Source organism: Hyla sarda, chromosome 1 (assembly GCF_029499605.1).
Source record: "Hyla sarda isolate aHylSar1 chromosome 1, aHylSar1.hap1, whole genome shotgun sequence".
NCBI classification, from domain to species: domain Eukaryota; kingdom Metazoa; phylum Chordata; class Amphibia; order Anura; family Hylidae; genus Hyla; species Hyla sarda.
In genome coordinates this window covers 612578035-612604126 of record NC_079189.1, presented here as the reverse complement: position 1 = coordinate 612604126, position 26092 = coordinate 612578035, and the positions used below count along the sequence as shown (strand labels likewise).

General features: G+C 46.1%; 2 protein-coding genes across 2 annotated transcripts in view; both read left to right on the top strand.

Moving 5' to 3' along the window:
- Positions 1–26092, top strand: part of LOC130306975 (oocyte zinc finger protein XlCOF7.1-like) — a 308614-nt gene that overhangs the window by 202205 nt on the left and 80317 nt on the right. The window lies entirely within an intron of this gene.
- Positions 7491–25838, top strand: LOC130297563 (zinc finger protein 436-like). The gene is made up of 6 exons (XM_056550152.1): positions 7491–7665; positions 7799–7946; positions 8348–8527; positions 9810–9936; positions 10020–10493; positions 24227–25838. Exons 2-6 carry the CDS (start codon positions 7869–7871, stop codon positions 25624–25626), a joined length of 2259 nt encoding a protein of 752 aa, XP_056406127.1. The 5' UTR covers positions 7491–7665; positions 7799–7868; the 3' UTR covers positions 25627–25838.

Genomic DNA, 26092 nt, shown 5'->3' with positions numbered 1-26092 from the left:
AGGAAAAGCCATTTTCATGTGCAGAATGTGGGAAATATTTTATTCAGAAATCACATCTTATTACACATCAAAGAACTCACACAGGGGAGAAGCCATTTTCATGTTCCGAATGTGAAAAAAGTTTTACTGACAAATCAAATCTTGTTCAACATCAGAGAACGCACACAGGGGAGAAGCCATTTTCATGTTCCGAATGTGGAAAATGTTTTACTCATAAATGTGATCTTATTAGACATCAAAGAATTCACACAGGAGAGAAACCATTTTTATGTTCAGAATGTGGAAAATGTTTTACTTCTAAATCAGGTCTTATTAAACATCAAAGAACTCACACAGGGGAGAAGCCATTTTCATGTTCAGAATGTGGGAAATGTGTTTCTTATAAATCAGATCTTATTAAGCATAAAAGAACACACACAGGGGAGAAGCCATTTTCATGTTCCCAATGTGGAAAAAGTTTTTCTGACAAATCAGGTCTTATTCAACATAACAAAACTCACACAAGAGCGAAGCCATTTTCATGTGTCACATGTGGAAAATGTTTTATTCATAAATCACATCTTTTTATACATCAAGGAAGCCACATGGGTTTGACTGACAAATAGGGCTGAAACAACTAATCAATTATGAAAATAGTTTTATCGATTTATTGGTCGATTAGTTGGTCAGCCATTTTCTAAAGTTCGCATACACTTAGCGATTACCACTATGTATATATACAGCCTGTTTTGTGTAGAGGGGCCCAGCACACACAATCCTCTGCTTCCTGCAGCTATGGTGAGTCCCCGGTTGTCGGGCTCTGTGCTAAAGGCCAGACTCATAATGGTTGTAGAGAGAAGATGCAGGAAGTGGAAGATTATCTGTGCTGCCCCCCCCCCCTTTTATTATGTGTGCCGGCCCCCTCTTATTAGTGTGCTGGCCCCCCTCTTATTATGTGTGCTGGCCCCCCTCTTATTATGTGTACCGACCCCTTCTTGTTATGTGTGACGGCCCCCTCATTATGTGTGCCGGCCTCCCTCTTATTATGTGTGCCTACCCCTTTTTTATGTGTTCCTGCAACCTCTTGTTAAGTGTGCCGGCCCCCTCTTATTATGTGTGCCGGCCCCCTCTTATTATGTGTGCCGGCCCCCTCTTATTATGTGCGCCTGCCCCCTCTTATGTATGCTGGCCCCCTCCTATTATGTGTGCCGGTCCCCTCTTATTATGTGTGCTGGCCCCCTCTTATTATGTGTGCCGGCCTCCTCTTATTATGTGTGCTGGCCCCCTCTTATTATGTGTGCTGGCCCCCTCTTATTATGTGTGCCGGCCCCCTCTTATTATGTGTGCCGGCCCCCTCTTATTATGTGTGCCGGTCCCCTCTTATTATGCGTGCCGGCCCCCTCTTATTATGTGTGCCGGCCCCCTCTTATGTATGCTGGCCCCCTCCTATTATGTGTGTCGGCCCTTCTTATTATGTGTGCTGACCCCCTCTTATTATGTGTGCCGATCCCCTCTTATTATGTGTGCCGACCCCCCTCTTATTATGTGTGCCGGCCCCCTCTTATTATGTGTGCCGGCCCTTCTTATTATGTGTGCTGACCCCCTCTTATTATGTGTGCCGGCCCCCTCTTATTATGTGCGCCTGCCCCCTCTTATGTATGCTGGCCCCCTCTTATTATGTGTGCTGGCCCCCTCTTATTATGTGCGCCTGCCCCCTCTTATTATGTGTGCCGGCCCCCTCCTATTATGTGTGTCGGCCCTTCTTATTATGTGTGCTGACCCCCTCTTATTATGAATGCTGGCCCCCTCTTATTATGTGTGCTGGCCCCCTCTTATTATGTGTGCCGGCCCCCTCTTATTATGTTTGCGGGCCCCCTCTTATTATGTGTGCCGGCCCCCTCTTATTATGTGTGCCGGCCCCCTCTTATTATGTGTGCCGGCCCCCTCTTATTATGTGTGCCGGCCCCCTCTTATTATGTGTGCCGGCCCCCTCCCATTTTGTGTGCCTGCCCAGTCTTATTATGTGCACTGGGCCCCTCTTCACTAAATAGGCTGCTGGGGGCACATGGGATGGACAACAGGGAATGTGCTGCCCCCTCCTATCTGGCCACAGGTAGAAACACAGAGGGGGCTATAGCCCTTACTAGGAGAAAAAAAAAAAAAAGGTTAATATTTTGCAAACCTGGCCTGTGTCGCTTTATACATTAATAATTCTGTGTTGCTTTACTAATCATTCTGATTCAGAAATAGTTTTTTGTGACATATTCTACTTTAACATAGTGCTACATTTTTGTTGATATTTGCATCATTTCTTTGTGAAAAGTTCCAAAATTGGAAAAATGGAAACATTGGCATTTTTTTATATTTTAAATTTATTTGCTTGTAAGAAAAATTAACATGACAAATAAATTATATACTGATTCACATATACATTATGTCTATTTTATGTTGCCATTATATAGTGGACATGTCTCTACTTTTATTTATTTTTTTAAACTGTATTTTTATTAAAGAATTTCATATAAATATAAGACCGTACAAAACTATGAAAAAGCATCATGAAACCCAGGAGTAAGAAGCAAATACATTCAAGCAAGTATGTAACACATAATACGATATGAGCAGGAACATAGCAAAACCTCAGGAACTACACAGTCACAACAATGGCGGAAATATCACCAGTGGGGAATAGGGTTATAACAGTAGAAAACTCAACAGAAGGGCGGTACTTCCCACTAATAGTATGATCCTAGCACATCGAACCTGGCGAGGCAACTAAGGTCAAGTAACACAAAGTGAACGACACAAAATACAGAAAATAGACAAAACATACGACAGAGAGGGGAGGAAAGAGTAAGTACGGGTCAGGGGGGATCTCCATCAAAGAATCGGTCCCATGGGTCCCAGATGTCAGAGAATGCTGCACCTGTATTGTTCCGGGAGGCTGTGAGTGATTCCAGGGATCGGATCTCCTGTATACGGGCCTGGAGGTCGTGCATCAATGGAGGAGCAGTTCGCTTTCAAAATGTACTTATAAAAGTGAGAGGGGCTTTCAATTCAGGGAGTTTAATTGAAATATTGATTGTATTTTTTACTGTTAATTTTTCCAATCCCCAAAACTAAAATGGCCTCCATGTTGACAATGCTATCCAGTGTACATCTTGGTCAGTGTATACAATCCTTGAACAGCAGTCGGAGGGTGCATATTGTTGTGCGGGTTGTTCATTTGGAAGCCCAGATCCTGGATCTAGAGGAGCAAAAGACAAGACTGAGATGTATTGACAACATGGAGAGGAGTCTGCTGGGTACTGAGCGGGCACTCTGTGGGGTAGAGGTGGGGAGGATAGTGGGATGGAGGTGCAGGACAGTCAGGCAGCTAGCTGGGTTATAGTTAGAAAACGGGGTAGAGGGAGAAGTGTCAGGGAGGCTAGTCCTGATCTTACAAACCCCAAGTTTGTCCAGTTGGCAGATGGGGGGGGGGGGGGTGCCATTTCAGAGCTAGCTGTACTGCAGCAAGATACTGCCTCTGACCACCAGGGGGGTGTCTGCTCCAGTAAGGATGGAAGGAGGAGTGCAGTGCAGGCCAGACAAGTACTAGTAGTGGGGGGCTCTATTATTAGGGGGACAGACCGGGCGATCTGTCACAAAGACCGGGATCACCGAACAGTGTGCTGTCTTCCTGGCGCTCGAGTTCGGCACATTGCAGATAGGGTTGTCAGGTTAGAAAGGACCCAGCGGTCATGGTACATATTGGTAGTGCTGGGCAGTATACCAGTATGAACCGGATACCGTTTTTTTTCCCTCCCACGGTATGGATTTTTGCCCATACCGCTATACCGGTCGGGCCCCTCCCCCACCCTCCGGATGAATTGTAGAGCCCAGCGTGTCGCCCTTGTGGTGTCCTGGAACCACATCCTATGCGGTCCCTTTATGTGTATGGGTCCCCATAGCCAGAGTCCCTAGGACGTAGGGGTCCATGTTGTATAGTCTACCCCTTGTCACCTCTATTCCTCCTAGTAAACCAGTAACTTATGCAAGGTTTATGTAAATATGGTTATATAAATGTAAATGAATAGTTAATTACCTGCGCGTGGCGTACCAGGACCTGCGGGTGAACTCTATGGTATTTCTGCTTGAGGACCTGTGGAGGTCCTTGTGACATAGTCAATCCCATCACTCATTGTAACAGTGAGTGATGGATGTTCAGATTAGCCACGTCCCCTGCCCATATAAGGGAGCGGCGGCCATCTTCTCGCTCTCTTGGTCTCTTGTTCCTGGGCTGTCAACCGAGAAGGACCTGCGCAGCTATTCTCGCAGTGAGTTGGGCCTGAGCCTTGCGGCGACGGCTGATCAATGCTAAATCGAGAGTGTATCAATCCCCAGACACTCTGCAGCATCACCGGACCTAATCTAATCCCTAAATCCGGACGGATCTGCAATATTTACCCTAAATTCAGAGACTTTCTAAATACCTCAAGGTCCGCAACAACTGTCAGTCACTGAGCAATATAAGGACTGTTATATTAGACTGTTACTGTGCCTTGGATGTACCGTAAGGACTTAAGTAAAGTTGTTCAAGTTAAATCTCCTTGTGGACCTTCAGTCCTTTCATGCCCCTATCGTTACTGGGAAGGGCAGCGATAGGCCGGAGAATTACCTCAGCATACTAGCCCTCAGCCTAGCGTCACGAACTTAACCCCTCAAATACCGATACAACATTCCCACTACTATACACCACCCAAGGGCTACCACACCCTCACTTGTCCCGGTGTGCTTCTCTGGCCCGATTCCGTGAGCGGAATCAGGCCACAGAAGCTAAACCATTTACTGTGTCCCCCCCACTGCGCATGTCAGCCAGTTCCCCGCACGCACAATCAATCCCCACCGCTAGCGGGATCCATGTGCCCACTAGCGGTGTCACAAGAATGCCTCGGGCGAGCGCTACCATCACCGCTAGCGGGGTCCCTGTACCCACTAACGGTGTCAAATGTGCCCCCCGCGAGCGCAATCGCTACTATCACCGCTAGCGGGATCCCTGTGCCCACTAGCGGTGTCAAATGAGCCCCCCGCGAGAGCGATCGCTACCATCATTGCTAGCTGGGTCACAAGAATGCCGAGCGGGGCTCTGTTCACCGTCCCTGTCAGCTCTCAGAGTACGGGAACAGATTTAAAAGCCTTGTGCTGGCTAACTTAGTACTGCGCAGGCGCAGTACTACGCAAATTGCGTAGGGCTAACATAGGCAGCGCTAGGAGCCTAGCGTTAGCCCTACGCTATTTGCGTAGTACTGCACATGCGCAGTACTACGTTAGCTGCGCGCGAGTAATTAAAAAAAACCTTGCTATTAATTTTAGGCCATACCGCCCAGCACTACATATTGGCACTAATGACAAAGTAAGAGGTAGGTGGCATGTCCTTAAAAATTATTTTAGGGAATTAGGCCACAAGCTTAAAGGGGTACTCCGATGGAAAACATTATTTTTTTATTTTTTATTAACTGGTGCCAGAAAGTTAAACAGATTTGTAAATTACTTCTATTTAAAAAAGCTCTACTGTATACACACACAGCTCAGCTACATGCACATTACACACAGCTCTACTGTGTACACATACAGCTCAGCTACATGTACATTACACATATACAGCTCTACTGTGTACACATACAGCTCAGCTACATGCACATTACACATATACACCTCTACTGTGTACACATACAGCTCAGCTACATGTACATTATACATATACAGCTCTACTGTGTACACATACAGCTCAGCTACATGTACATTACACATATACAGCTCTACTGTGTACACATACAGCTCAGCTACATGCACATTACACACAGCTCTACTGTGTACACATACAGCTCAGCTACATGTACATTACACATATACAGCTCTACTGTGTACACATACAGCTCAGCTACATGCACATTACACATATACAGCACTACTGTGTACACATACAGCTCAGCTACATGTACATTACACATATACAGCTCTACTGTGTACACATACAGCTCAGCTACATGTACATTACACACAGTTCTACTGTGTACACATACAGCTCAGCTACATGTACATTACACATATACAGCTCTACTGTACACATACAGCTCAGCTACATGTACATTACACATATACAGCTCTACTGTGTACACATACAGCTCAGCTACATGTACATTACACATATACAGCTCTACTGTGTACACATACAGCTCAGCTACATGTACATTACACATATACAGCTCTACTGTACACATACAGCTCAGCTACATGTACATTACACATATACAGCTCTACTGTGTACACATACAGCTCAGCTACATGTACATTACACATATACAGCTCTACTGTGTACACATACAGCTCAGCTACATGCACATTACACATATACAGCTCTACTGTGTACACATACAGCTCAGCTACATTACACATATACAGCTCTACTGTGTACACATACAGCTCAGCTACATGCACATTACACATATACAGCTCTACTGTGTACACATACAGCTCAGCTACATGTACATTACACGTATACAGCTCTACTGTGTACACATACAGCTCAGCTACATGTACATTACACATATACAGCTCTACTGTGTACACATACAGCTCAGCTACATGTACATTACACATATACAGCTCTACTGTGTACACATACAGCTCAGCTACATGTACATTACACATATACAGCTCTACTGTGTACACATACAGCTCAGCTACATGTACATTACACATATACAGCTCTACTGTGTACACATACAGCTCAGCTACATGTACATTACACATATACAGCTCTACTGTGTACACATACAGCTCAGCTACATGTACATTACACATATACAGCTCTACTGTGTACAAATACAGCTCAGCTACATGTACATTACACATATACAGCTTTACTGTGTACACATACAGCTCAGCTACATGCACATTACACATATACAGCTCTACTGTGTACACATACAGCTCAGCTACATGTACATTACACATATACAGCTCTACTGTGTACACATACAGCTCAGCTACATGTACATTACACATATACAGCTCTACTGTGTACACATACAGCTCAGCTACATGCACATTACACATATACAGCTCTACTGTGTACACATACAGCTCAGCTACATGTACATTACACATATACAGCTCTACTGTGTACACATATACAGCTCAGCTACATGTACATTACACATATACAGCTCTACTGTGTACACATACAGCGCAGCTACATGCACATTACACATATACAGCTCTACTGTGTACACACAGCTCAGCTACATGCACATTACACATATACAGCTCTACTGTGTACACATACAGCTCAGCTACATGCACATTACACACAGCTCTGCTGCAGACATATATAACACACACATACACAGCTCTGCACCACGCACATCACACACACACAGCTCTGCTGCATACACATAACTTCAGCTCATCCAGCAGCGATCACAACCAGCACAGCAGAGTCCTGCATACACTGAGCAGATGAGCCTAGAGCAGCAGCCCCTGATCATGTGACTCCTCCTCCTCCATGTGACTGATCACATGACGGTGACATCATCGCAGGTCCTGTAAGCTCACGGCTCCTGTACAGTCTGCAGGTGGAGGTATATACGGTTGTGGTGACATCAGGAGCGCTGGGGGAGGGGACATTACTATTAACCCCTTCAGGTCCACAAGGTTTTATGACTTAAGGAAGAAGATCACAAGATCCAGAACTTTCTGTGTATTTGTCTCTTTCTCCGTCTGTTGTTGTTTCTATTAGCAGCCGCCATTTCTCATCGTCTCCTCTTCTTCCCTTCAGGTTTCTCCAATCCAGGATCCTCTGCTGATATCTTCTATATAAGAGAATTCTCCTGGATGACCCATCAACCATGGAGAGAGACAGGAACAAGATGGCCGACAGGATCATAAACCTCACCCTACAGATACTCTTCCAGCTTACTGGAGAGGTGAGGGATTCTGGGAGTGATGTCACATGACCTCATTCTTATCTATGTAATAACAGATGGATATGACTGGAGAGGTGAGGGATTCTGGGAGTGATGTCACATGACCTCATTCTTATCTATGTAATAATAGATGGATATGACTGGAGAGGTGAGGGATTCTGGGAGTGATGTCACATGACCTCATTCTTATCTATGTAATAACAGATGGATATGACTGGAGAGGTGAGGGATTCTGGGAGTGATGTCACATGACCTCATTCTTATGACTGGAGAGGTGAGGGATTCTGGGAATGATGTCACATGACCTCATTCTTATCTATGGAATAACAGATGATATGACTGGAGAGGTGAGGGATTCTGGGAATGTATGTAGTGATATTAATGTGTTTCTCCATACACAGGATTATACAGTAGTGAAGAAGTCCTCTAGTGGGCGCTGTCGGGCCCCTGTGTGTGAAGGATGGGGAAGAACCCTGAGCCCAATCCCGGGGCCCCCACCTCACTCCCTGATACATGAGGAAATGGATGAACAGAAGATCCGAGAACTCATCAACAAGATGATGGAGCTGCTGACTGGAGAGGTGACCCTGCTGGGACATTATACAGTAATGGAGGGGTCTGGTGATGACTGGAGAGGTGACCCTGCTGGGACATTATACAGTAATGGAAGGGTCTGGTGATGACTGGAGAGGTGACCCTGCTGGGACATTATACAGTAATGGAGGGGTCTGGTGATGACTGGAGAGGTGACACTGCTGGGACATTATACAGTAATGGAGGGGTCTGGTGATGACTGGAGAGGTGACACTGCTGGGACATTATACAGTAATGGAGGGGTCTGGTGATGACTGGAGAGGTGACACTGCTGGGAATGCTGGGACATTATACAGTAATGGAGGGGTCTGGTGATGACTGGAGAGGTGACACTGCTGGGACATTATACAGTAATGGAGGGGTCTGGTGATGACTGGAGAGGTGACACTGCTGGGACATTATACAGTAATGGAGGGGTCTGGTGATGACTGGAGAGGTGACACTGCTGGGACATTATACAGTAATGGAGGGGTCTGGTGATGACTGAAGAGGTGACACTGCTGGGACATTATACAGTAATGGAGGGGTCTGGTGATGACTGGAGAGGTGACACTGCTGGGACATTATACAGTAATGGAGGGGTCTGGTGATGACTGGAGAGGTGACACTGCTGGGACATTATACAGTAATGGAGGGGTCTGGTGATGACTGGAGAGGTGACACTGCTGGGACATTATACAGTAATGGAGGGGTCTGGTGATGACTGGAGAGGTGACACTGCTGGGACATTATACAGTAAGGGAGGGGTCTGGTGATGACTGGAGAGGTGACACTGCTGGGAATGCTGGGACATTATACAGTAATGGAGGGGTCTGGTGATGATTGGAGAGGTGACACTGCTGGGACATTATACAGTAATGAAGGGTTCTGGTGATGACTGGAGAGGTGACACTGCTGGGACATTATACAGTGATGGAGAGGTCTGGTGATGACTGGAGAGGTGACACTGCTGGGAATGCTGGGACATTATACAGTAATGGAGGGGTCTGGTGATGACTGGAGAGGTGACACTGCTGGGACATTATACAGTAATGGAGGGGTCTGGTGATGACTGGAGAGGTGACACTGCTGGGAATGCTGGGACATTATACAGTAATGGAGGGGTCTGGTGATGACTGGAGAGGTGACACTGCTGGGAATGCTGGGACATTATACAGTAATGGAGGGGTCTGGTGATGACTGGAGAGGTGACACTGCTGGGAATGCTGGGACATTATACAGTAACACCACTGGAGGGGTCGGGGTGATGACTGTATCATTATGTGTCAGGTTCCTATAAGGTGTCAGGACGTGGCGGTCTATTTCTCCATGGAGGAGTGGGAGTATGTAGAAGGACACAATGATCAGTACAAGGATCAGGTGATGATGGAGGATCAGCAGCCCCTCACATCACCAGGTAATAGACATGACTATATACACACGTCCTCTCATTATTTGTATTTAAAGAATGAATTCAGTCTCTGTATGTGTTCCCTACAGTCAGATCCAGTAAGAGAACAGCACCAGAGAGGTGTCCCCGTCCTCTTGTTGAGCAGTATAAGGAGGACATTACTACAGGGAAACATCTGATCTATATTAATGCTACAGACATTAAGGAAGAAGAAGAGACAGATGTGAGCGGTGATGAGCAGTATAAGGAGGACATTCCTACAGGAAAAGATTTGATCTATATTAATGGTTCGGACATAAAGGAAGAAGAAGAGACAGATGTGAGCGATGATGAGCAGTATGAGGAGGACATATCTACAGGGAAAGATCAGATCTATATTAATGGTTCAGACATAAAGGAAGAAGAAGAGACAGATGTGAGCAGTCATGAGCAGTATAAGGAGACCATTCCTACAGGGAAAGATCAGATCTATATTAATGCTACAGATATAAAGGAAGAAGAAGAGACAGATGTGAGCGATGAAGAGCAGTATAAGGAGGACACTCCTACAGGCAATTGCCCAGGTGAGTAGTAACCACTGTTTATAGAGAAGAGTCACAAATTCTACTCAGTCACTGGCTGCAGTAATTTTGTGTAGAATTCTTTCATCTCTCTGTCCTGTCTCTTTTCTTCTTTATTTTCCCCCATTTAGCCAAAGCATTAACTAAATATGGATGATCATGTGACCCGGTTATGGGAGATAACACACATTGTGCATTTATAATATTGATGTAGAATATAGTTGTGATATGGACATGAAATATACCTGCTGGATGGAAGGACTGCTGCATATGTCTCCACCATCCCAGTGGGACATTCTTGATGATGAGGTGATGTCCGCCATCTTGGCTTGATGCCGTAAAGTATTTCACTGTGACTGTGCTCAGCGCCAAGCCAGGATGTGTATTACATATACTAACAGGGGTGTTCTTGAGGGGGGGTGTATATTCACCAAGTGATTCGCAATCAGGGATGTTCTGGCCTAAGTAGGTGATCACCTTATATGAATCTGCGCAGATTTATTAGGCAGCTTCATTTCCTCAGTCAAAATGGGCCATAAAAAGAGTTTTAAAGGAGATGTCCAGGATAGAAAAGCGTATTCCCTTATCCTCAGGATCGCGTGGGGGATAATACAACTCTATGGCAGAACCGGAGATTGAGGGGGTTTGCCAGACGTCGCTTCGTGTGGTGGTCAACACGCCCCCTTCCCACAGACTGCCGGGGCACCATACGGAAGATCGTGGGGGGTCTCAGAGGTCGGACCCCCCGTGATCTGAAACCTATCCTTAGGATAGGGGATACGTTTTTTTATTCTTCAAGCAGTGGTACAGGAAAAAGGGCGGTGCAGCTCACAATGAAATATACGAGGTCACTAAAGCAACGCCTAAACCTTCAGGTGTGAATATAGACCAACAAAAAAGACCTCCTCAGAATATCACCCTGTCTATAACCAAGTGCAAATGAAAATTTGGTCAAACTCAAGGTATATAATAAACCTAATAGGAAATCAGTATTAGAGAGGGGAGGGTTTATTTTTACACAAATACTAAAAATATAAAAAAGTGAAAATAATCAGTTCAGGATGGTGTTTAAAACCACAGGGCCCTTGGGGTCTATCACAAAGTCACATATAATAAAATACACACTGCTCAAAAAAATAAAGGGAACACTTAAACAACACTATGTAACCCCAAGTCAATGACACTTCTGTGAAATCCCACTGTCCACTCAGGAAGATCACTGATTGACAGTCAATTTCACATGATGTTGTGCAAATGGAACAGACAACAGGTGGAAATTATAGGCAATTAGCAAGACACCCCCAATAAAGGAGTGGTTCTGCAGGTGGTGACCACAGGCCACTTCTCAGTTCCTATGCTTCCTGTCTGATGTTTTGGTCACTTTTGAATGCTGGTGGTGCTTTCACTTTAGTGGTAGCATGAGACGGAGTCTACAACCCACACAAGTGGCTCGGGTAGTGCAGCTCATCCAGGATGGCACATCAATACGAGCTGTGGCAAGAAGGTTTGCTGTGTCTGTCAGCGTAGTGTCCAGAGCATGGAGGTACTACCAGGAGACAGGCCAGTACATCAGGAGACGTGGAGGAGGCCGTAAGAGGGCAACTACCCAGCAGCAGGACCGCTACCTCCGCCTTTGTGCAAGGAGGAGCACTGCCAGAGCCCTGCAAAATGACCTCCAGCAGGCCACAAATGTGCATGTGTCCACTCAAACGGTCAGAAACAGACTCCATGTGGGTGGTATGAGGGCCCAACGTCCACAGGTGGGGGTTGTGCTTACAGCCCAACACCATGCAGGACGTTTGGCATTTGCCAGAGAACACCAAGATTGGCAAATTCACCACTGGCACCCTGTGCTCTTCACAGATGAAAGCAGGTTCACACTGAGCACATGTGACAGACGTGACAGAGTCTGGAGACGCTGTGGAGAACGTTCTGCTGCCTGCAACATCCTCCAGCATGACCGGTTTGGCGGTGGGTCAGTAATGGTGTGGGGTGGCATTTCTTTGGGGGGGGGGCACACCCCTCCATGTGCTTGCCAGAGGTAGCCGGACTGCCATTAGGTACTGAGATGAGATCCTCAGACTCCTTGTGAGACCATATGCTGGTGCGGTTGGCCCTGGGTTCCTCCTAATGCATGACAATGCTAGACCTCATGTGGCAGGAGTGTCAGCAGTTCCTGCAAGAGGAAATTCGTCCTGAATCGGACCTGAATCTGATTGAGCACATCTGGGACATCACGTCTCGCTCCATCCACCACAGACTGTCCAGGAGTTGGCGGATGCTTTAGTCCAGGTCTGGGAGGACATCCCTCTGGAGACCATCCTCCACCTCATCAGGAGCATGCCCAGGCATTGTAGGGAGGTCATACGGGCACATGGAGGCCACACACACTACTGAGCCTCATTGTGAATTGTTTTAAGGACATTACATAAAGTTGGATCGGCCTGTAGTGGGGTTTTCCACTGTGATTTTGAGTGTGACTCCATATCCAGACCTCCATGGGTTGATGATTTCCATTGATAATTTTTGTGTGATTTAGTTGTCAGCGCATTCAACTATGTAAAGAGGAAAGTATTTCATACGATTAGTTCATTCATTCAGATCTAGGATGTGTTATCTTATTGTTCCCTTTATTTTTTGAGCAGTGTATATGCATATAGGCAGGGGTCAAGTCCTGGGAAAAAAAAGTGTGGGAACTCACCCAAGATTTCCACTCAAGGGCTGGTCCTGCCAATGGGAACGGTGTTCCTGCTGTGGAAAAAGTGCAGGAACTCAGTTTCCACATGTTCCTGCAGGACTTGAGCCCTGCATATAGGGTTTATACTGTTCTCAAGTAAGGTCTCTTCGACTTACAGGAAGCGGAAGAAGTCGGGGACCGGAGAACGGAATATCGAAATCAACGCAATGGGGGAACGTAGGAAGGTGAGTTAAAGTTTGTTTTGTTTCGCGTGGCAGCCTGGGCACATATGGTTAAAAAAAACGCACCTGAGTACTTCTTTAAGTCCAGAGGCTATTGCAAATATTTTCCCTCTAGTTGTGGCCTTATGGGACATCCATGTCCATCCGGGATCTGCCCCCGACGTAGCATTGTCAGCAAAGTAGGCAGTGGCATCGCGGGATTGAAAATGAACAGCAAAGACCATATCATAGTCCAACCAAACACAGGGAATATGGCGGGAATATTGTAGTGCCGGGAGAGAAGCAGTACCCAATCAATTTGGGTGTATAGCTTATGGGCCGGAGAGTAGTAAGAGTAACCCCGTTGGGATAAATTGTGTTCACGCCAAGTATCCGCGAGATCAGTCTCAAGAAAAGAATTCTGAAGTAGCCTTTGCTGGGCCCCCGACCTCAGAAAGGCCGTGGTATGGGATCTATCTGGTTAAACACCATATTGAAGTCACCGAACCAAATCAGATGAACATACTGTAGAGACTGTAGCTTTTGGCACATAGAAACAAAAAATTGCAAGGGGTCTTTAGTGAGAGCATAGGTGTTAACTATACACATAGGGGTATCACGATAAAGGCCCTCATGGATTAGAAATTGTCCCTCCAGAATCTGACAGGGACGAGGTGAATGAGAAAGGAAAAAAATTATGGAGAAGAGTTACTACCCCTCTCGATTTGGATATAAACTGTCACGATTCGGCTTCCAGGTAGTGGATCCTCTGTGTCAGCGAGGGATTGGCGTGGACCGTGCTAGTGGACCGGTTCTAAGAGGCTACTGGTGTTCACCAGAGCCCGCCGCAAAGCGGGATGGTCTTGCTGCGGCAGTAGCAACCAGGTCGTATCCACTAGCAACGGCTCAACCTCGCTGACTGCTGAGAAGGCGTGGGACAGAAGGACTAGGCAGAGGCAAGGTCAGACGTAGCAGAAGGTCGGGGCAGGCGGCAAGGTTCGTAGTCAAGATGGATAGCAGAAGTTCAGGTAACACAGGCTTTGGACACACTAAACGCTTTCACTGGCACAAGGCAACAAGATCCGGCAGGGGAGTGCAGGGGCAGAGATCAGATATAGTCTGGGAGCAGGTGGGAGCCAATTAAGCTAATTGGGCCAGGCACCAATCATTGGTGCACTGGCCCTTTAAGTCTCAGAGAGCTGGCGCGCGCGCGCGCCCTAGAGAGCGGAGCCGCGCGCGCCAGCGCATGACAGCAGGGGACCGGGACGGGTAAGTGACCTGGGATGCGACTCGCGAGCGGGCGCGTCCCGCTGTGCGAATCGCATCCCCGACGGCCATGACAGTGCAGCGCTCCCGGACAGCAGGACTGACCGGGGCGCTGCAGGGAGAGAGACGCCGTGAGCGCTCCGGGGAGGAGCGGGGACCCGGAGCGCTAGGCGTAACAGTACCCCCCCCCCTTAGGTCTCCCCTTTTCTTTGTCCGGTAACTGCCTCCCCTGGGATGAGGACACCGGGAAAGACTGGAGGGTTTCCTCAACGGCAGGCAGTACAGCAGGAGTGGGAATGGGGAGGGAGGGCAGAGGGCGAAGCCTGGCACGGGGCAGTGTGTCACCAGGACGGGGGCCATGAGGAGGCACTGAGGCTTGCCTGACGGGACTGGGAGGGGGGGAGAGGCACTTCCTATGGCAGGCAGAGTCCCAGTTCTTGATCTCCCCGGTGGTCCAATCAAGGGTGGGAGAATGAAGCCGGAGCCATGGCAGACCGAGGAGGACCTCAGAGGTACAGTTGGGAAGGACGAATAGCTCAATCCTTTCGTGGTGGGGTCCAATACACATCAGGAGGGGTTCTGTGCGGTAACGCACGGTGCAATCCAGTCTGACTCCATTGACCGCGGAAATGTAGAGCGGCTTGACGAGACGGGTCACCGGGATGCGGAATTTATTCACAAACGACTCCAAAATAAAATTCCCAGAGGCACCAGAGTCCAAGCAGGCCACGGCTGAGAGGGAGGAGTTGGCTGAAGGAGAAATCCGCACGGGCACCGTGAGACGTGGAGAAGCAGACTTAGAACCAAGAGACGCCACACCCACGTGAGCTGGGTGCGTGCGTTTCCCAGACGTGGAGGACGGATAGGGCAATCCACCAAAAAATGCTCGGTACTGGCACAGTACAGACAGAGATTTTCTTCCCTACGGCGATTCCTCTCTTCCTGGGTCAGGCGAGACCGATCCACTTGCATGGCCTCCTCGGCGGGAGGCCCAGGCGTAGACTGCAAAGGATGCTGTGGGAGAGGTGCCCAGAGATCTAAGTCTTTTTCCTGGCGGAGCTCCTGATGTCTCTCAGAAAAACGCATGTCAATGCGGGTGGCCAAATGGATAAGTTCTTGCAGGTTGGCAGGAATCTCTCGTGCGGCCAGCACATCCTTGATGCGACTGGATAGGCCTTTTTTAAAGGTCGCGCAGAGAGCCTCATTATTCCATGATAATTCAGAAGCAAGAGTACGAAATTGGATGGCGTACTCGCCCACTGAAGAATTACCCTGGACCAGGTTCAGCAGGGCAGTCTCGGCAGAAGAAGCTCGGGCTGGTTCCTCGAAGACACTCCGGACTTCAGCGAAGAAGGACTGGACTGTGGCTGTGGCAGGATCATTGCGGTCCCAGAGCGGTGCGGCCCAAGACAAGGCCTTTCCTGAAAGAAGGCTCACTACGAACGCCACCTTAGACCGTTCTGTAGGAAACAAGTCCGACAACATCTCCATATGCAGGGAACACTGAGACAAAAATCCACGGCAGAGTCTGGAGTCCCCATCAAATTTGTCCGGCAGGGACAAGCGGAGGCTAGGAGCGGCCACTCGCTGCGGAGGAGGTGCAGGAGCTGGCGGAGGAGATGGTTGCTGCTGTAGCAGAGGCAGAAGTTGCTGTAACGTGGCGGTCAACTGCGACAGCTGCTGTCCTTGTTGGGCAATTTGCTGCGATTGCTGAGCGACCACCGTGGTAAGGTCAGCGAGACTTGGCAGCGGCACCTCAGCGGGATCCATGGCCGGATCTACTGTCACGATTCGGCTTCCAGGTAGTGGATCCTCTGTGTCAGCGAGGGATTGGCGTGGACCGTGCTAGTGGACCGGTTCTAAGAGGCTACTGGTGTTCACCAGAGCCCGCCGCAAAGCGGGATGGTCTTGCTGCGGCAGTAGCAACCAGGTCGTATCCACTAGCAACGGCTCAACCTCGCTGACTGCTGAGAAGGCGTGGGACAGAAGGACTAGGCAGAGGCAAGGTCAGACGTAGCAGAAGGTCGGGGCAGGCGGCAAGGTTCGTAGTCAAGATGGATAGCAGAAGTTCAGGTAACACAGGCTTTGGACACACTAAACGCTTTCACTGGCACAAGGCAACAAGATCCGGCAGGGGAGTGCAGGGGCAGAGATCAGATATAGTCTGGGAGCAGGTGGGAGCCAATTAAGCTAATTGGGCCAGGCACCAATCATTGGTGCACTGGCCCTTTAAGTCTCAGAGAGCTGGCGCGTGCACGCGCCCTAGGGAGCGGAGCCGCGCGCGCCAGCGCATGACAGCAGGAGACCGGGACGGGTAAGTGACCTGGGATGCGACTCGCGAGCGGGCGCGTCCCGCTGTGCGAATCGCATCCCCGACGGCCATGACAGTGCAGCGCTCCCGGACAGCAGGACTGACCGGGGCGCTGCAGGGAGAGAGACGCCGTGAGCGCTCCGGGGAGGAGCGGGGACCCGGAGCGCTAGGTGTAACATAAACGAGGATGTAAAAGTCCTCGTATAGTTGGGATGAAAATAAGCTGGAAAAGATGTGGGGGTAAAATGTGATTCCTGGAGACACAAAACATCAGGGTTATGGGACACGTAATCAGGGAAGGCCTTTTTACGCTTAATAGGGGAGTTAAATACTCTGATATGAGATAAAACCCTACACATAATATAATACAGTATAGAAAAAAAATGCCAAGTAAACGCTTAAGACCTGATACAAAGACAAAAGACATCCACAAGCACCAACAAAGCGAAGGACCCATGAGGGATAGGGGATAACAAGAACAGAGCTGCCCAGAAAAAAGAAGAAACAAAACCGGGGAGAAACGGACAACAGAAATGGAAACCAAAGGTCACAACACTGAACCATATTGCGACCAGGAGTCCTATATATCTAAGACGTCCGGAGCGACAAGCCTCCGGAAAAGCATGGGGGAGCAGCAGGGGGTATAGGGAGGAGGGTATGGGTCACAGGGAGGGAGAGGGACAGGTAAAAAAAGGGAGGGTGGAAAAGGGGGGGGGGTAGGTAGGAAAGAGGAAGATAAAGGAACAGCAGGAGGGGAGGGAAAAAGAAAACTGAGTGGGTAACATTCTACTAGTCCAGCAGGAGCTCTTAGAAATGGGTAAAGGACAGCCACGAAAAACGTGGGAAAGGCCCACTACAACATTTCGATCAAACCAAGGTGAACATCATCTTCTGTAGTCGAGGAATCCTCCATCAGGATAGGACGGGAGAGATCTTCGCCTCTTCTGGCTAGATCCTGTGCGGTGCCAGACTCGTCTAGTCTTTTGTGAATGGGGTGGTTGGGGAGAAACTTCCTCACAGGAATTCTGTTCTTGACGGAGAGCATCTTGGGTCTCAGAGAGAGTGCGCACTAGGTAGGTGTGAGAGTTAATCTGGAACTGGAAGCTAAAGGGGAAGTCCCATCGGTAATTGATTTGAAGCGCGAGTGTGACAGGTCGCATGGCACGGCGTCTCTCAAGTGTGGAGGGAGCCAAGTCAGCATAAATGTGGACAGACACAGGCATGCCCGGGAGGGGAGAGACATTGCGGGCAGATTGAAGAATACGATCCCTGATATCAGGGTAATGTATCTTTAGGAGCACATCCCTGGGAATGTCCGGGTTCTTAGGACGAGCTAGAGCTCTATGGATCCGGTCCGTACGAAATTGTGCCACATCAACCTGCGGGAGCAGGGCGGTGAAGAGGCCGGTCACGTAGGGGTTAAGTCGGTCATAGATTCAGGTAGACCTCTGATGCGCAGATTAGCCCTGCGAGATCTGTTCTCGAGGTCCATATTTTAAGTTCAAGGGCTTCCAGCTTATCGGCATGGTCATTAAGCATTAACTTATCATGCTCCACATTATCTACGAGCTGGTCATGTTTAATCTCAAGGTCCGAGACCCGTTGCCCCAGCTCACCCACCTGTTTAGTAAAGTCCGCCACCGCTTTGGTAAATTCTTCCCTGAACAGCTTCTGAATATGGATGAATAGAGCTGGTGGGTCCATGGGATGTACAGCAAGAGACTCGTCTTTGTCTTTGAGGAGTATTTAAAGGGGTACTCCACTGCCCCAGCATCCATAACATTTAGTTCCAAACGCTGGGTGCGGGCTGCGGGGGTCGTGACGTCACTGCCACGCCCCATGTGACGTCATGCCACGCCCCCTCAATGCAAGTCCATGGGAGGGGGCGTGATGGCAGTCACACCCCCTCTCATAGACTTGCATTGAGGGGGCTTGGCGTGACGTCTCGACCCCTGAAGCCCGCACCCAGCATTCGGAACTAAATGTTCCGGTTGCTGGGGCAGTGGAGTACCCCTTTAAATTAGGGACTTGGGGAGGTAAACTACAACATAGAGGGGAAGATAGTGTAGATAGAGAGGTGGAATTTGGTAATACAACTGGAGTTGGAGCGGTGGGAGGGGTTAGATCAGACATGATGTGATCAGAGGAAAGAAAATTAATTGCATGTATACCATTGCCAAAAGCCTCAATAATAAGATGGAGGAACTGGAACTATTAATGTTGGAGGAAGATATAGTGAGGATAAGTGAGACATGGCTGGATACGAACTACGACTGGGAGGTTAATGGACAGGGTTACAGTCTGATCAGAAATGACCGTACAAGTAAGAAAGGGGGAGGGGTGCAGCTTATACATAAAATCCTGTCTTGGGCCCATTCTGCACAAGGAAGGACATTGGTGAGGAAAATTATCACGTGGAGTCTCTTGTGAGTGGAAATAAGGGGAGGGGTAAGAACAAGAAATTACTGATAGGGGTTTGTTATAAGACACCAAGTATAACAGAAACGGCAGAAAACCTACTTATAGGACAAATAGATGGGGCAGCAAAGAAGGGGGAGGTCGTTATTATGGGGAACTTTAAAGATCCTGACACGCCGAATGGGAAGGTGAAACCTGCAGGTCCAGCAAGGAAAACAGGTTTTTGGCAATTATAAAGATCGGTCAGACTAATCTGATCATCTGTGAGGAGGTCTGGAATAGATCGATCTGGGGTTAGGTGTATGAGGGATTGGTCAGACTAATCTGATCATCTATGAGGAGGTCTGGAATAGATCGATCTGGGGTTAGGTGTATGAGGGATTGGTCAGACTAATCTGATCATCTGTGAGGAGGTCTGGAATAGATCGATCTGGGGTTAGGTGTATGAGGGATTGGTCAGACTAATCTGATCATCTATGAGGAGGTCTGGAATAGATTGAACCGGGGTGATGCGTCTATGAGGGATTGGTCAGACTAATCTGATCATCTATGAGGAGGTGGGGTATAGATTGGACCGGGGTGAGGCGTGTATGAGGGATTGGTCAGACTAATCTGATCATCTATGAGGAGGTGGGGTATAGATTGGACCGGCGTAAGGTGTGTATGAAGGTTACTACATAAAATGAGGAACTGGGACTGGGGGAGGAAATATGTAAATGGTTTATAACTGGTCAGTGACAGGAAGCAGAGATCTTTCTATTGATCTTTTTAGACCTAGGCCGGTAACCATGGCAAGGGGGCATCCTCTACATCTAGAGGAAAGAAGGTTTCACCATCATCACAGTCATAGATTCTTTACTGTAAGAGCAGTGAGACTATGGAACTCTCTGCCCCATGATTTTGTGATATCTCACTCAATAAACAAGTTCTAGAGGCCTTGATGTTTTTCTGGAATGATATAATATTACAGGTTATGGATACTAGATTTATGGGGATAGAACGTTGATCCAAGGATTTATTCTGATGCCATATTGGAGTTGGGAAGGAATTTTTTCTCTCATGGGGAAATTGTCATCAGCCTTATGGAGATTTCTTTCTTCCTTCCTCTGGATCAACACAGTAGGGTCTTAGGTTGAACTCGATGGAATCTTGTCTTTTTTTTTTCAATCTTACAAACTATGGGGGAGATTAATGAAAACTCGTTCTGAGGATCTGTACATTGGGGAGGGGAGAGGGGCGAATCCACTGAAGACATAAATGGGGTGTATGTATGAAAATGAATGTAATGAAGAAGCCGTATGGTGTATACAGGGGTAGCGGCACATACAGTCATGTTGGCACCCCTAAAGTTTTTATGGAAAATGAAGTATTTCTCACAGAAAAGGATTGTAGTAACACATGTTTTGCTATACACATGTTTATTCCCTTTGTGTGTGTTGGAACTAAACCAAAAAAGGGAGGAAAAAAGCAAATTGGACATAATGTCACCAAACTCCAAAAATGGGCTGGACAAAATTATTGGCACCCTTAACTTAATATTTGGTTGCACACCCTTTGGAAAAAATAACTGAAATCAGTGTCTTCCTATAACCATCAATAAGCTTCTTACACCTCTCAGCCGGAATGTTGGACCACTCTTCCTTTACAAACTGCTTCAGGTCTCTCTTATTGGAAGGCGCCTTTTCCCAACAGTAATTATAAGATCTCTCCACAGGTGATCAATGGGATTTAGATCTGGACTCATTGCTGCCACTTCAGAACTCTCCAGCGCTTTGTTGCCATCCATTTCTGGGGGCTTTTTGATGTATCTTTGGGGTCATTGTCCTGCTGGAAGACCCAAGATCTTGGACACAAACCCAGCTTTCTGACACTGGGCTGTACAATGCTATCGAAAAATCCATTGGTTATCCCCAGATTTCATGATGTCTTGTACACATTCAAGGCCCCCAGTGCCAGAGGCAGCAGAACAACCCCAAAACATCATTGAACCTCCACCATATTTCACTGTAGGTTCTGTGTTCTTTACTTTGTAGGCCTCATTCTGTTTTCGGTAAACAGTAGAATGATTTGCTTTACCAAAAAGCTCTATCTCGGTCTCATCAGTCCACAAGACTTTTTCCCAGAAGGATTTTGGTTACTCAGGTTCATTTTGGCAAAATGTAATCTTGCTTTTTTATGTCTCTGTGTCAGCAGTGGGGTCCTCCTGGGTCTTATGCCATAGTGTTTCATTTTATTTAATTGTCGACGGATAGTTCGCGGTGACACTGATGCTCCTTGAGCCTGCAGGACAGCTTGAATATCCTTGGAACTTGTTTGGGGCTGCTTATCCTGTGTTGACACCTTTTTAATCAATTTCTCTCTTCAGGGGTGCCAACATGTACAGGCATGAATATATATATATATATATATATATATATATATATATATATAAAATATGTATGTAAATAAACATGTGGTATCGCCACGTGCATAAATGTCCAAACTATTAAAATGTTATGTTAAACCGCACGGTCAATGGCGTGTACGTAATGGCATTGCATACTTTTGGTCACTTCATATACTGTAAAAGAACTTATAAAAAGCGATCAAAAAGTCCCATCAAAGCAAAAATGGTACCAATATAAACTACAGATCACGGTGCAAAAAATTAGCCCCCACACATCCCTGTATGTGAAAAAATTAAAAAAGCTCACAAGTTGACACATTTTTAAACATCCTAATTTTTCTACAAATATAATTTTTTTTAAAGAAGTAAAACAAAATAAAACCTATATAAGTTGGGTATCCTTGTAATCATATGGACCTACAGAATAACTAAAAAAGGCAACTGGGTTGATTTGGAAGCCACCAAAAATGTTGCCCCACAAAGGTTTTTTGTTGTTGTTTTTTTTCTGTAGATTTTGTTATTAAATGATTGATGTCATTACCAGGGCTGTGGAGTCGGAGTCGAGGAGTCGGAGTCGGACGAAATTTTGGGTACCTGGAGTCGGAGTCGGCAAACAATGCACCGACTCCTACTAAGTTTAGATTGGAATAAAAAAAAAAAAAAGCAAGTTTAAATGTCCAAATTCACAAAAAGTTATAATTAATGACTTCTCTACTGTAAGAATAGACCAATGCATGCAGTGCCTCATGTAACCACAAAACGAACACGTTAAGTGACTGTGAAGAAGTTTTTCATGGGCTTCACTATTTGGCACACAACGCACAATTAGGAGCGGCAATACTTATACTTTCCATAGTGTTGTGTTCTGCTTTTACAGGGAGCCCATGGGTAACCTAGCCTCTCACTGATAAGGGGTTAAGGAAATATGTTTTTTGCAGGACTAGAGACACTTGTATAAGTGAAGGGAATGGAGGGTCAATAGTTCAAGACTGAAGCTGTAAGCCTTTGGAAAAACTGCTGCCATTCAGCTAAGGCTATAAAAACTTGTAAACTCGATTGTTAGCTTAAAGGGGTACTCCGCCCCTAGACATCTTATACCTTATCCAAAGGATAGGGGATAAGATGTCAGATCGCCGGGGTCCCGCTGCTGGGGACCCCCAGGAGTTCGCTCTGTGCGTAATGACGTGCGATACAGGGGCTGGAGCATCGTTACGTCATGGCTCTGCCCCTCGTGATGTCACGGCCAGCCCCCTCAATACAAGTCTATGGGAGGGGGCGTGGCGGTCGTCATGCCCCCTGCCATAGACTTGCATTAAGGGGGTGGGCTGTGATGTCATGAGGGGCGGAGCTATGACGTTATGCTGTTCCGTCCCCTGTATCGCTCTGTATCCTTCCCCCAAACTCGCTCTGTGTAGTAATGAAAGCGCGGTGCCGCAGCGGCGATCCCGGGGGTCCCCAGCAGCGGGACTCCAGCGATCTGACATCTTGTCCCCTATCCTTTGGATAGGGGATAAGATGTCTAGATGCGGAGTACCCCTTTAAACATGACTATGGGATTCTACTAGGGAAATCATGTTTTATAATAAATGCCCCTTTCTGGATCCTCCCACTGCCCTATCTTCAGCAGCAGATCAGCACACAAACTGTCCAATACAGTAGAGACTGTTGGCTTCCCAGCCAGTAGTCCTGTGGTAATGACAGGTATGTTACCTTTCTTTCCTTCAAGGAATGTATAAAATACATTTGCATATTAATACAGAGGAGTCGGGGAGTCTGAGTTGGAAGTACGGAAAACGTCGGAGTCGGAACATTTATCTACCGACTCCACAGCCCTGGTCATTACAAAGTACAATTGGTGACACAAAAAACAACAAAAAGCCTTATATGGGTCTATAGATGCAAAATTGAAAGGGTTATGGTTTTAAGAAGGGGAGGAGGAAAAAACGAAAGTGCAAAAATCCTTAAGGGGTTAACAACCCATTAGGTTTATTTACCTAAAGGGTGTATGGAGAGGGCTGCCTCTAATAGTTGACACGGAATTATCACTAATGGCGGCTATTAACCAATTAGATGCCGTTGTCAAAAAAAATTTTGTATTTGGTCACATCCCAGAAAAAAAATTGACTAAAAAGCTATCGAAATGTCCCATCTATCCCCAAAATAGGAGAAAAATACTACAGATCAAGATGTCAAAAATGTGCCCTAACTCAACACTGTACACCAAAAACTAAAAAAGTTATAGTCAGAATGTGGCGATTTACAGCAGATTTTTCTGGTTTATGTTAATATGAATTGTATTGTTAAAAAGTAAAATTTAATCCTCAAGGAAAAACCCTTATACGGATCTATAGATGGAAAAATAAAATGTTATGTCTCTTAGAGAAAAATGAGGGAAATACTAAAATGCTGGTTGGTAAGGGGTTAATACTCAAATAAAATCTGTGTTATTCTCTGCAGATTCTTGTAGCAGGAGATCAGAGGAGAATCTTATATCTTCAGATTATAAAGCAGATGATGATATCACACAAGATACATATGAAGAACATTCCATTATCCCAGATACACCCTCAGCCCTTCACAGCCAAGATCTGTCATCTTATCCTAAAGATTCATCACAGACTAATGAGCAAAATAACGGACATCAAAGAGATCATACAGGAAAGAAACCGTATTTATGCTCGGAATGTGGGAAATGTTTTACTCAGAAAATAAGTCTTGTGGTACATCAGAGAACTCACACAGGAGAGAAGCCATATTCATGTTCAGAATGTGAGAAATGTTTTGCTTTTAAATCAAATCTTGTCAGACATCAAAGAACTCACAGAGGAGAGAAGCCGTATTCATGTCCAGAATGTAGAAAATGTTTTACTCATAAATCAGATATTATAAGGCATCAAAAAATTCACACACTAGAGAAACCTTTTTCATGTTCAGAATGTGGAAAATGTTATACTCATAAATCAGATCTTATTAGACATCAAAGAATGCACACAGGGGAGAAGCCATTTTCATGTTCAGAATGTGGAAAATGTTATACTTATAAATCAGATCTTATTCAACATCAAAGAACTCATACAGGCGAGAAGCCATTTTCATGTTCCCAATGTGGAAAACGTTTTTCTAAAAAATCATGTCTTGTTCAACATAACAAATATCACACAGGAGAGAAGCCATTTTCATGTGTAGAATGTGGGAAAGGTTTTATTCAGAAATTAGATCTAATTAATCATCAAAGAACTCACACAGGAGAGAAACCATTTTCATGTTCAAAATGTGAGAAATGTTTTACATATAAATCAGATCTATTTAGACATCAAAGAACTCACACAGGGGAGAAGCCATTTTCATGTTCAGAATGTGGGAAATGTTTTACTTATAAAGCAGATCTTATTAAACATCAAAGAACTCACACAGGGGAGAAGCTATTTTCATGTTCCGAATGTGATAAAAGTTTTACTGCCAAATCAAATCTTATTCAGCATAACAAAACTCACACAGGAGAGAAGCCATTTTCATGTGCAGAGTGTGGGAATTGTTTTATTCATAAATCAGATCTTATTAAACATCGAAGAACTCACACAGGAAAGAAGCCATTTTCATGTTCAGAATGTGGGAAATGTTCTGCTCGGAAATCAGATCTTATTAAACATCAAAGAACTCATACAGGGGAGAAGCCATTTTCATGTTCCCAATGTGGAAAAAGTTTTACTGCCAAATCAAATCTTATTCAGCATAACAAAATTCACACAGGAGAGAAGCCATTTTCATGTGCAGAGTGTAAGAAATGTTTTATTCGTAAATCAGATCTTATTAAACATCAAAGAACTCACTTGTTGAAAAGTTTTACTGACAAATAGGCCTGAAACAACAAATCTATTATGAAAATAGTTGTCAACTATTTTCATAATCAATTTATCGCTTGGTCGATTAGTTCGTAAATTTTCGTTGATACTTACATCATTTCTTTGTGAAAAAATTTGTGGAAATTCTTTTTCAATTTGTATTTTTCTAAATGTGAAATTATCTGCTTGTAAGGACAATGAACATGACAAATAAATTATATATTGATTCGGATATACAAGATGTCTATTTTATGTTGTCGTCATGATGTTGTTTTTTTTTTTTGTTTAATTGGATTTTTATTAAATAGACTGGGGGATATAGGGGACAGAGATTGCAAAATTGTCCAAGAGCAGGAGCTTGACCCCGGACCAAAACCCAGTAATCAAGGGACAGAACCAAAAAATATGGTTGGTGGACACCACCCCCCCCCCTCCCCCCCTCCCCCCAATGCCAGCATCGAGGGGAGATGTCAGGATAAAA